General features: G+C 59.2%; 1 protein-coding gene across 1 annotated transcript in view; it reads left to right on the top strand.

The window, feature by feature from the left end:
• The window catches only part of KLHDC4 (kelch domain containing 4), a 44,154-nt gene extending 35,357 nt beyond the window's left edge, over positions 1-8,797 (top strand). Inside the window, exons 8-12 of the mRNA XM_012657694.1 lie at positions 3,437-3,512; positions 5,327-5,535; positions 6,849-7,257; positions 8,078-8,200; positions 8,554-8,797. Of these exons, the coding sequence (XP_012513148.1) occupies positions 3,437-3,512; positions 5,327-5,535; positions 6,849-7,257; positions 8,078-8,200; positions 8,554-8,720 (984 nt within the window). The 3' untranslated portion in view covers positions 8,721-8,797. The remainder of the gene's footprint in view (positions 1-3,436; positions 3,513-5,326; positions 5,536-6,848; positions 7,258-8,077; positions 8,201-8,553) is intronic.
• The last annotated feature ends 2,988 nt before the right edge of the window (positions 8,798-11,785 follow it).

Below are 11,785 nucleotides of genomic sequence, written 5' to 3'. Positions count from 1 at the left end.
CACTGCCAGCTGTGCCGGGTGCGTGCGGTGTCTGTCGCGTCTGCGAGGCGGGCCAGCTTGTGCTGTTCCGGGGAGTTGGACACAGCAGTGGTTCCTGCTCACGTCCTGATACACACAGACCTGTGGCCACACCTGATCACGTCTGCGTATTTTTAAAATGGTGAAGCTGAAAATATTCAGTTTTAGAAAGTGATGGGAAGAGGGTTTGGGTCACTGTCACTTAGTAAAGATGGTCTTGGACGCAGATGGAGAATCCACACTTAGCCCGGCCTTCTGGTAAGGAAGGTGGGCCGTGCCCAGGTGTGGACGGTTACGCAGAGGGGTTTGGCTGGACTCCAGTCTTGGTGACTCCCCACATCCACATTTGGGGACACCCGTTATTTTTTCAGGGGAGCTCATTGCTGCCCTGCTGGTTTCCATTTTCTTGGCAGTCTGTGGTTCCGATGTGTTGACTGAGGCTGGTTTAGTTGGCCCTTGAAAAGCAAGTTCCTTGAAGATAATTTCTCCATCAGCCCTTTTCGTTTTGTTTTTGCACCTCAACCTGGTTCCAGCTGCACCCAGCCCACCTGCAGGAGTGCACTCAGGAGGGCGCTGGACAGCCAGCGTCACTATGGTCAGGGCACCTTGGGGTCGAGGCGGCGTGTTCTGCCTGCGAGGATGGCAGGGATCCTCGGTGTGGCCCTGCAGCGCCCTCGGCTCTCCTGAGTTCGGGGCCGAGCGAACGGAAGCTACTGCGTTGGGGACCCTGTCTGCAGAGCTGCAGGTGGGTGGAGGTGGGGCCCCATGATGCGGTAGCATCAGGTGCGACTAGAGCATCTGGACCTCCATGCTCGGCTGTTCTTGGGCTCGTGTCTTAGCCAGACTGAATAATTTCAGAGACAACATATTGTTTCTAAACTTAGTGTCGTAACACTGGATGTGCCTTCCTCCAGGGTATCTTTGGATTCCCCTAACCTATTAAACTGAAATGTATGATGAAGGAATAACTTCTCAGTAAAACGCACGCCTGGGCTACTGTTCCGGCGCGTCAACGCAGCGGTCCCTGAGCTTCTTGAGGAAGAGCTCGTCCTTAAAGAAAAGCAGGGACCATCATCGGAGCCTTGCAGTCCCCAGACAGCAGTGTGACATCTTCAAAAATTCATGTAAATTCTCTTTACTTTTCTAGTACAATTGAGTCCATTTTTGTGAAAATCTAACTGCACGAATTTAAAGCTAGTATGATCTGCATTAATGGAGAGAATTCATGTATAGGAACCCAGAGTAAGAAAATAACACATGGCAGCTCTTTGGTGTTCCCTTTGAAGACAAATAGGTTAGATTTGGGGGGAAATCACAACACTTCAAGAAAAAAACCTACCGTAAAAGGAGGAGTTGGAAGCTGCTGGGAGGACAGACCCAGGGCTGGCTGGCTCTGCTGGAGGCATGAGGCTGCCCGCGCGGGAGCAGGACAGGCCCGCCGGAGTGTCCAGGTCTCGAACTCCTGACCTCAAGTGATCCTCCCGCCTTGGCCTCCCAGAGTGCTAGGATTACAGGCCCGAGCCACCACACCCGGCCATCCAGTTCCTGGGTGTTGAGAGAAGTGTTGAAGTATTACCACACAAAAGATTCTCTTGTGGTCTGTTATGCTAAGAAAATGTTGCTGTCAGCAAACAACAGTCCAGTTCACACAGGCAGACATAGGCTGCTGCCGGGAGGCTGAAAGATCTGAAGCTGAGTGCTTCTGGTGACAAATAGAGATGTCATGAGTTCCCTGGTTGTCCCCTCAGCAGATGAGGCCTTTTGGTGTGAATTCAGTTCCCCGTATCGCTGGGCCCTGTGCTTTGGAAGAGCAGGCATGGACGTGGCGGTTGCTTCCTCTGTGTCGGCCTGCTGGGAAAGAGACTGTCTAATCCTAGCAGCTGTCGGTGACGTGTGGAAACCGCATCGCTGGAACACACAGGTGTTCCCACAGAGTACAGGCGGTGTGTCCACACCAGCAGTGACGAGCCGGGCTGACGTGTGGCCCCGCGACAGGATGTGATGAGAAGGGCACCTCACCTCAGGGGTCTTCCGCCCCCAAACCACCCCTCAGGCCAATCACGAGAAAAAGAGCTGACACATCCCAACAGGACATTCTACAAAATACCAGAGTGGCACTCCTCAAACCGTCAAGGTCATCAGAGACGGGAGAGTTTGAGAAACCGTCACAGTCCTGCCAGGAACCTAAGGGGACGTGATGACTAAAGGCCACATGGGATCCTGGATGCACCTGGGGACAGGACGGACAACCGAGGGACTCTGTGGACGGTGGTGCTGACAGCGAGGCAGTGCTGGTTTCTGGGTTGTGACGGAGGCCCCAGGGGAACGCAGGCTGGAGGCTGGTGCAGTATGTGGGGTCTGTGGTGCCTGCTCGGTGCTTCTGTGTGTGCAGACTTCTAAGATAAACTGCATCAAAAATAGAGAATTTAAAGCACAAATACAAAGAAGAAACTGACGTGGACTGGAAGCCCTGCGCCCAGGACGGGCACCGTGATGATGAGCAGCCTCCTGGACGCTTTTGCCCCTCCGTATGCGGTGTGGCGGTCGGGTGCTGGCGCCTGGTCTGGCGGGTGGTGGTGGGATTCAGTTGAAGCAGAAAACGAAGGATTAAGGGATATGGACTTCTTTGTTTTCAAAGCTCAGAAAAGTCTCTAAGTGGACAGTGTCTGCGTCCAGCTTCTGTACAGAACGTTAATTTGATCTCCGTGCAGAAGCCTGAGTCCCAGGATTTGGAGAGTGGTGGGCATGAGGACACACAGGAACTGAACATGAAGCGTGGCTCTGTAACACGTGCCAGCATCCAGTGGTGTCTCCAGTAGCGCCCTTCCGCGTGGACCAGGGACTCCGTGGGAGCCACAGGAAGCTCCAGTACGAGAGCTCTAGAGCAGCGGTCCCCAACCTTTTTGGCACCAGGGACCAGTTTCCTGGAAGACAGTTTTGCTTGGACGGGGGGAGGCAGAGCTCAGTTGGTGACGTGAGCGATGGAGGCAGCTGCAGATACAGATGAAACTTCATTGTCTGCCCGCTCACCTCTTGCTGTGCCCCTCACCCCCCAAGTTTCATGGAAGACAATTTTTCCACAGGGGTTGGGGGGCAGTGGCGGAGCTCTGTGGCCTGGTCCCTAACAGGCCAGGGACCAGTACTGGTCCAAGGGTTGGGGACCGCAGCTCTGGAGTGTTCCTAGCAGGATTGCGGCCATTAGAACAGTGGATTTTAGAAATCCTGTTCCTAGGTAAGCAGTTGTCTCTGCCAGGTGACGTCGGAGCGCTCCAAAGGCATCGCGGCAGCTCTGTTGGCTTCAGGTTCCCGTGAGGCTGGCCTGCAGGGAGAGCCTGCGAATCCCTCCCGTCTGAGGACGCCGTGGCCAGCTGCTGTAGGTGCCCAGATGGTTCTCACACGACTCCTTTTCCTTTTGCAGAGAGTCAAGAAAGACGTGGACAGAGGTACCCCGCACTCAGACATGTTCCTGCTGAAGTCCGAGGAAGGGAGAGAAGGTACTGGCGCTGTGCTCTGGGACGCGTGGCGGGTCTGCTTGCTGCGCGGAGGCAAGCCCTTTCTGGCGCACGGGCAGGGATGAAGCCCTCGCTGTCTCCTGTGGATGTGGGGCTGGAGGTGGCCGCCGCACACTGCCCGTGGCTGAGGGCCAGTCTGCCTCGCCCTGGAGCAGCCGCTCCCAGACGAGGCAGAGGCGGCCTGGTGCAGGCTGTGCCGAGCCGCACACGCTCCGCATAACCTGAGTGTCCCGTCTGCAGACGCAGTGGGGCGGGGGTGTTCAGACGCACGGGCGGCGCTGACCTTCCCTTTGTGGAGAGCTGCGGGCACGGGGGAATGCTGTCCTGCCCACTGAGACACGCACCAGAGGCGGCCTCCCCTCAGAGTGTGCTGGTCCCCGCAGGTAGGGCCTCTGCAGCTCTCTGTGGGACACAGTCGTAGGTCTTGAGCCCACCTGAGTCACCAGGTACACTTGGAACTGTGGACGACAGGGGCTCGCTGTCTTGCGTGTGGGCCGAGGCAGGGACTTGTGCTTGCTTGTTCACAGAATTTCAGAAATTCTTCCTCAGAATGGTGACAGCCTCCAAAATGGCCACACCCCAGTGTGGTTTGGTTTACCGAATTCAGAGCACTCTCAGGGTGCCTAGATTCCTGAAAGTCTTGAGCTGAGCTTGGATCTAAGACTCAGAGTTTTTTTACTGAAAAATAGGGTACCAATGATTATTTCCTTGGGGCTTTTTAAAAGGATGACATGGGCTTGCTTATGGGGGAGCCTAGCGTGGCCCTGCACCCAGCCGGGTCCTGGACGGGTCAGCCACCCTCCCCACCTTCCACGCGTGGCCTACGACACATTCCGTATTCCTGGGAATGCGCTATAGGTGGCATTTCTTGGCAGTGGTTGCTTTAAAGACCCCCTGAAGTGGCAGAAGCCACACACGTAGGTAGCAGGTAGCGTGTAGGGTTGAAAGACCAGGCACTACTCTTGTGTCATTGCTTGATTTTTTAAAGAATTTTATTCTTGCTCAAGAGCAAGGGAAAGAGATGGGGACGTGGGATTCTGGGTGGTTTATCGTGGCCTCGGTGTCCGCGGTGCCACGTGGAAACTGAGGGAGCGGCTGCCTCTGAGGGCAGGTCTGCCGTGTGGCCTGTGGCAAGTCCTTCACCTTCCTGGGGGAGGAGGTGGTTGTGCAGAGTGTCTTCGCCTCTTTTCTGCTCTAACATTCCTCAGGCCGACGCCTAGAAGCGTCCCCTGCCCACGTGCACTTGCAGGGGCTGCCGAGGACACACCTGCCCGGAGCAGGGACCCAGGTGTGCACGCGGCAGCCGTGCGCCTGGAAGTGCGGCCCCAGGCTTGTGCGCGCGACTCCTGGACCTACAGCGAGACGCGTGTGTCGTGGGCTGGCGTCTCCCACGTGCTCACACGACCAGGGGGCGGGTCTTGCGCTTTGCGCAGTGCGATCTGACGTCTCCTCCCCGCACGCAGCTGCACAGGTGGCCGCGCATAGCGCGCCGCTTCTGTCTCATCCCTGCCTTTGAGCCGTAGCTTGAAACCGCCCCGTAGGTGGGGTGTGCGGAGGGGATGTGAAGAGTTACCTTACTGCGAACCGAACCTCGAGAAGGATTAAACTTGGGGTGTGGCAGCGTTGGTTTGGTTTTTCTGCCCAGGGAGCAGGAGGAGTACTTGTGGTGTCTTTTGCCCGAGTCTTGTGTTTTTTCATTCACTCTGTCACTAGGGAGGCCTGGGGGGCCTGGGCCGTCCCTGGTCAGCTCTCAGGGCCCCTCCCTCTGACCCCACTTCCTCGTCCTCCCTTGATAGGAAGGTGGGCGTGGTCTCGGATCAACCCTTCCGGAGTCAAGCCCACTCCAAGGTCTGGCTTTTCGGTGGCCATGGCGCCAAATCACCAGACGCTGCTCTTCGGGGGAGTCTGTGACGAGGAAGAAGAGGAGCGCTTGGAGGGTGACTTCTTCAACGACCTGTACTTCTACGATGCCACCAGGAACCGCTGGTTTGCAGGACAGCTGAAGGTAGAGTGACTCTGAGAGTCTGCACGTGCTTGGGAGGGGGTCCTGTCTCTGCGTGCGCCTGGAGCCCTTGGATTTGGTGCCCAGGCCTGACCTGGGTCAGTCGCTGGCCCGAGGTGAGATGCCCGAGACTTCCCTGCCCCTCGCGTCTATGGAGTTCGCGCGTGTCCCTGCTTCCCGCCGCCTTCTTCCTTGTGCTGTGAGCACAGCTGCTGGCCAGGGGTGGGCAGGGCAGTGGGACGGTCCCAGGAGTGGAACCCCTGTCAGCTTTGGGGTCCACGTGAGTCTGTCACCAGCCACACCCAGAAGGCCCTGCAGCACCATCTGGCACAAACACTCAGCTTCCATCGAAGCATCGTGGCCCCTTTGGGGAAAATCAGTTACGCGTGAGGGTTCATTTCTGGACTCACGGTCCTCTTCAGTTTTTTACTCTTGGAACGGCCGACTCCAGCAAAGGCTGTGCCGGTTTCTCCCCGTGGCTTCTCGGAGAGCACAGAGCCCCAGCAGGTGGTCAGTGCTGCGGCTCTCAAACTGTTTGGCCCCAGAACTCCTTTCTACTCTCAAAAACTACTGAGGCCCCGGGAGAGCGCTCCTCTTTGGTTCAGAATGAAGCCCAGTCTCAGAAAGGAGGAGGTCCTGGAAGTCTAGAGTTTGAGTCTGACCTGGGGGGTTCTGGGGGTGGTGACGGTTGGAAAGTTTGAAAACACGGCAAATGTCATCCTGTGAGACGGCAGCATTCTGCAGGAAGGTGACAGGTGGTGGCGGAAGGGTCCGCACTTAGCCTGCGAGGCAGCCACAGCCCCACAGGAGGCAGCCTGACCAGAGAGCTGCTCCTGGAACGTGGCTACTGAAGGTTCCGCTCTGGGCTCGGCGTTCGTTGTGCGTCATCTCGGATTGTGGACCTGCTGTGTCGTCCTTGCCCCTGACAAAGGGTGGAAGCCAAGGGCCATCCTGGCTTCTGCAGCCCCTCTGGGCGCAAGGGGCTTTCCAGGCGAACTCAAGCGTGCAGAGCCGGCGCGGTGCTTCTGGGAGTCTGGTGGGCCTCGTCCACGTCTCAGTGGTGCGTGGCATGCTGCCCAGTCGGGGGCACTCGGCAGTTTGCTTTCTCCAGGCCAGCAGTGAACGGTGAGGCCGGTGGGAGACAGTCGCGTCTCTGCCTGTCTGGTGTGCTGCCCCCAGGGCATTTGGCCCATTTTCCTCCATCATGCGACCCCACGTTGGCTTCTGTCCTCACAGAACCTGGCCTTGTGGACGTGGCAGGGCCGTCCCCTGCTCCCCTGCAGCTCGCTGCTCTCTGCTCCCTCTTCTGTTATCAGGGACCCAAGACGGAGAAGAGACGGCGCCGGCGGGGCAGGAGGGCGGGGCCTGAGGGAGCTGACGAGCAGGAGCAGGCGTGTGGGGGAGCCGGCACCCTGGCACCCCTGGAGGTGGTCACGGAGGTGGCAGTGGAGGACGGGACGGTGGTCACCATCAAGCAGATGCTCTGTGCCCCACACGCGGCGGGACGGCCCCAGCCCGAGGACGAAGATAGTCCCGAGGAAGCCGGCAGCCCCGTGGTCGAGCCGAGTCCGCGCTCCAACGCCATGCTGGCCGTGAAGCACGGGGTGCTCTACGTCTACGGGGGCATGTTTGAAGCAGGTGACCGCCAGGTCACCCTCAGCGACTTATACTGTCTCGACCTCCACAAGATGGAGGAGTGGAAGGCTTTGGTGGAGATGGACCCAGGTGAGCCGGGTGGGGTGCGCACCCCTCTGCGTGGGAGCCCGAGCCCCAAGCTGTTGTGTTTCGGGTCCTTTACGAGCTTCCCACGTTGCCCACAGTCACTCCGAGCTGACGAGCCTTGACGTGGGTTGTGCGCCAGGCCCCGCGGCCAGATTGACACAGGGCAGGACCCGCCATGGAGAGGGAACCCCCCCCCACCCCCGATCACGGCCGTCCCCTGTTCCGGGTGCTGACGGGAGCTGTTGTTTGTGGTGGCCCGGGACACTGGCACGCCCACCTCCCATCTGTCCAGAGTGTCCTTCTCTGACCGTGGGCAGCCTGCCGTCCACAGGCCAGCGGGCACCGGGTCTCCGGCCGCTGAGTCTGAGCCCCGGCTCCACCATGCTCTCTGGGCCGTCTCTGTCTTTGCTCCTTGAGTCTGTGGTCCCGTTCCACCCCAGACGGCTGCTGGTCTCAGGTCACTACTCAGGTTTCTAAAGATCTGAGACTAAAAGCAAAGTCCACGTATCTGGGGAAAGGTATCAAACCATCGCTGCGGGGTGTTTAGGAATAGCCACCAGTGAACCTGGGTTGCCACGTGGGCCCCAGCTAGCTGCCCCTGGCTGGCGGGGAGAGGGGTGTGATTTGTGTCTGCCCACCTCAGGGTCTCTGCTCTAAAATCCTGGCAATAGTCTGCTCTCTTTGCTGGTCCAAGGGTGTTTGGGGCAGGAGAGTTAGATTTCCCCTCACAGTTCTTGAGTCAGAAAACAGAATCCTCCAGGGAGGTGGCCCGCTGCCGTGGCATGGTCGCCCTGACGTGAGTGCGTGTGTTCTGCTTTCGAAGAAACTCAGGAGTGGCTGGAGGAGACGGACTCCGATGAGGACAGCGACCAGGCCGAGGGTGCCGAGGGTGGCGAGGAGGAGGAGGAGGAGGACAGCGCAGAGGATGGCAGCTCGGAGGACGGAGGTGAGGGCAGGCTCGTGGTGGCGCAGCCTGCTGTGCGGGAGCTCGGGGTGGGGACACCGCCGACCATAGGGCCTCTTCCCTGCCCAGGGCCACACTTCTGTTGGTAATGAAAGATTTTACATTTTTATTAGGTTTCTATCAGAATTTGACTTTAGCTGGCAGTGTCTTGAGGCGGGCCCAAGCTGTGAGGAGACACTGGCGTCTGCAGTGGGTCTGGGCAGTGAGCGGCTTCTCAGTGCAGCGTTGATGTGGTTTCTCTGATAACACCCAGTGTCGTCTCTAGACTGCCCGCCCAGGCGCCCCCTCAGCTGAATGCGTTTCTTTCTCTTTTCCTCCCTCCTCCCGTGGGAAAGAGCCCCCCGCGGTGGCGCCTGGCGAGCAGTTTGCCGACTATCTGCCCAGGACCGAGCCGCACTGGGTGAAGCTCGCCCGGGACAATGTGGAGCCCGACGCAAAGGAGAAGAAAGTGCTGAGGGTGGCCCAGGCCATGGCGAAGACTTTCTTTGACGAGTCTGTTTGAGATGCGGCACTGGGCCAGGAGTTATGTGGAGTGCAGCGTGGCTGGATTCCCTCCGCGTCACTTTGTGTTATTTAAAATAAATCGGGCTTGAAAGGAAACTATTGCAAAAAGGTTGTCCTCTGTGCAGCCCGGAGTACCCCACACCCTGGCGAGGCCTTGTCTCCTCTTCAGGGTGTCCCTGTGCCAGGGCACGGCTTAGGGGGAGACCACCCAAAACGGGCCAAACTTTGATCCCGAGGAACTCTCAGGAAGTGTGTTTCTCTAGTCCAGTAACGCCGGAGTATGTCATGCCTTGAGGGTTTTTTCCTCCCACTAAACGAGAATGTTCTGGTTAACCACACGTCATCAAACTGAAGATCGTCCCTGTGCATCTAAAAATTGTCAAAGCAGCCACGTTCAGCTCACGCGTTCCCAGCTACCGCTAAGCTGACACCTGCTGGCTGGCTCCATGCTGTAGGTGTCACGACAGGAGGGTCCTGGCACGCGAGTGGCCTGGCTGCTCAGAGCACTTCCCGCTGTGCACGGCCTTGGTGGGGGGAGGCGGTGGAGCCATCCCCACCCCTTTACCCTTGGGCTTAGGGTTCGCCTTTGCAGAGTGACAGGAGGAGGTTGAAGGGCACAGACTCCTGCCGTCCCCACACAGCGTCCCCAGCCAGGGCCGCCTGGCACCGGAGCAGCAGATCATCTCTGTGGAGGTGTGTGGTGCGCCAGTGTGCTGACCGCTGCCTGCTCCAGGTCAGTACCAGGAGACCAGTTCTCGTTTGCATAATTGCCGCCAACAGTTGGGCTTTGGATTCACACCTGGTGCAGTTTTTGCCCCATTCATCTTAAATACCTGGAAGAATGGGCATATAGGACTCTTAGTTTTCTTTAACGAGCTGACATAGTCACCGTCATTGCATTCCTGACCTGGGCGTCAACAAAGGCATGGGCATCCCTGCTTCCTGGCAGGCAGGCCTTGGGCCGCAGCAGCCTTGGTGGGGAAGGGCAAGAGGCCCCTCCTCGGTTCTGCAGCCGCTGGGTCCTCACAGCGCTGGGCCAGCCCCAGGAAACCCCCAGCCACCTCGGGCAGAGGCTGAGAGGCAGCCACCCTGGGGGTATCTCGGGCACCCTGAGCAGTGGGCATGCCCCTGGGCGTAGCAGCTGTCCGGGAGGCCTTGGTGGGCAGTGTTGGAGCTGGCCCTGTCGGCATGCCCTTGCTTAAGGCTTCTCTCAACTTGGCTCGAAAGCTGGTCAGAAGCAGGAGGGCTCTGGAGCGACCTCTGCAGTAGCTCACCCTCCTCAGACGCAGGTGGCACCCTCGACATGGTGCTGGCAGTGCCCGCAGGGAGCAAGCCCCCGGCAAGGCTGCCACGCTGCCAGTGGTTTCCAGAGGCAGAGCGGCCATCTGGTCGGCGCAGGTGGCGTGTGCAGTTTGTATCTATCAGAGGGCGTCGCACGCTGGCTTTGGCGTCATGTTTGTGCATTTTCTCTCGCGTTGCTGGGCAGTTAGGTCTTTTTCTAACGTTCTCAGTGGAGCTGGTTGGAAGGTTCTTGGACAGGGCTGAGGAGTCTGTGAAGGCAGCCGTGGCCTCAGGTGTCACACGGAGGCCCCAGGACGGGCAGCCTGGCCGAAGCCCGCCCCGGCCCTGCCAGCTCTGTTCCTTCCTCCGCCTTTGGAGGAAGTGCCTAGGAGAGCTGGCTGGCTCCAGTGCAGGTGTCTGTCATCAGAGGCCATTTTTCTTTCAGAGGAAGCTGTAACCAGGTGGGGTTTGAATTAGCTAAGTTGGAAGAGAAGTGACAGAATCCCTGAGCAGGGGACATCCTGTGCACATCTGTGTGGAGTGTCTTGCCGCCAGGTGCTCTGGTGACGGCTGGAGGTCTGGCTCTAGTCAAGGGCAGGTCTGAACGAACAAGGATTCGAGGGACAAGCTCCCGTAGGGAGCTGCTCTCTGCATGCGTGGTGTGATTAAACGTCGGTACAGGCTCACCTGAAACAGCGCAGCAGGGAGAGGCAGAGACACGGCCGGGACGGTGCTGTCCCCAGGAGCAGCTCTGTTCTGACCCAAGAGCACGGCCCCCCCCGGTCGGGGGTGCTGTTCGCCGAGAGAACGCCCCAGTGCCCAGATAGCCGATGCGGGCGTGAGTTGCTGGTGAAGCCCCAGGCACCTCCCTTCCCTGTATCTGCTGGTGCCAGCCGTGTTCATGTCCACGTCGTGTCTCACCTGGTGCCGGGTGGTCTGCCCCTCAGACCACCCTGCTGACACTTCACGGGGACAAGGAGAGATGGAGCCAGCCCACGGGAGCCACTCGCGCTTGGGAGTGAGTGCAGGTCAGATGCAGGGACCCACCTGGGACACCCCGCTCGTGTGTGCTGCCTGGAGGTTGATGGCTTTAGTCAAAGAGGGACTTGTCTGGGGAGGGGACAGTTGTTCCCTGGCCCGAGGGAGAAGCGACTGGGCTCTAGCCCTGGCGAGTGTAGTGTGCGTCTGTCACTCAGCTCCGTGTGAGGAACGGACTCTAGTTGCTCTTGCCTTCCCGGGTGGAATCGGAGGCACCTGTGTGGAGGCCGTGAGTCCCTGGAGACGCCTCGTGGTCTTGCCTGCCGGCCTCTCAGTGGAGGTTGCAGCCCCCTTCCTTCCTGTTGTACAAGGGAGCTGCAGCAGTGCCGGCCCCGTCCAGGCCCCACCTGGTCACCTGCGCTGTGACCGTGGTGTCCTGAGGCTCACTGCAGACCCTGCTGTGGTGGCACATTGGGCACGGTGCAAGGGACCTGGGTGGCCTGGGCCTCCCGAGTCCCGCGCCAGCTCCCTCGGCCCCATCTCCACCCTCAGAGCCCCTGAGTGCCACCAGATGCAGGGGCGCAGACCGCCCAGGGGAGCCGCCTGCAGAGGCCGGACTCGGAGAAGCCCTGGTGCATCTCAGAGGCATTTCTGAGGCTGGAGGAACACGGGTTGGAAGAGCCTCTGACTGCAAAGGATACTGGGTGCTGCCCCCACGAGAAGCCAGGCCGCGAGGCCCTCAGGGCAGCACCTGCCTCCCCGGGTCATCCCGTGTCCTCCGTGCACTTGCAGGTGCGGAGCCTG

Source organism: Propithecus coquereli, unplaced genomic scaffold (assembly GCF_000956105.1).
Source record: "Propithecus coquereli isolate 6110/MARCELLA unplaced genomic scaffold, Pcoq_1.0 Scaffold557, whole genome shotgun sequence".
NCBI classification, from domain to species: Eukaryota; Metazoa; Chordata; class Mammalia; order Primates; family Indriidae; genus Propithecus; species Propithecus coquereli.
Note: the sequence above shows the minus strand (reverse complement) of the source record. Positions and strands in the feature narration are given on the sequence as shown.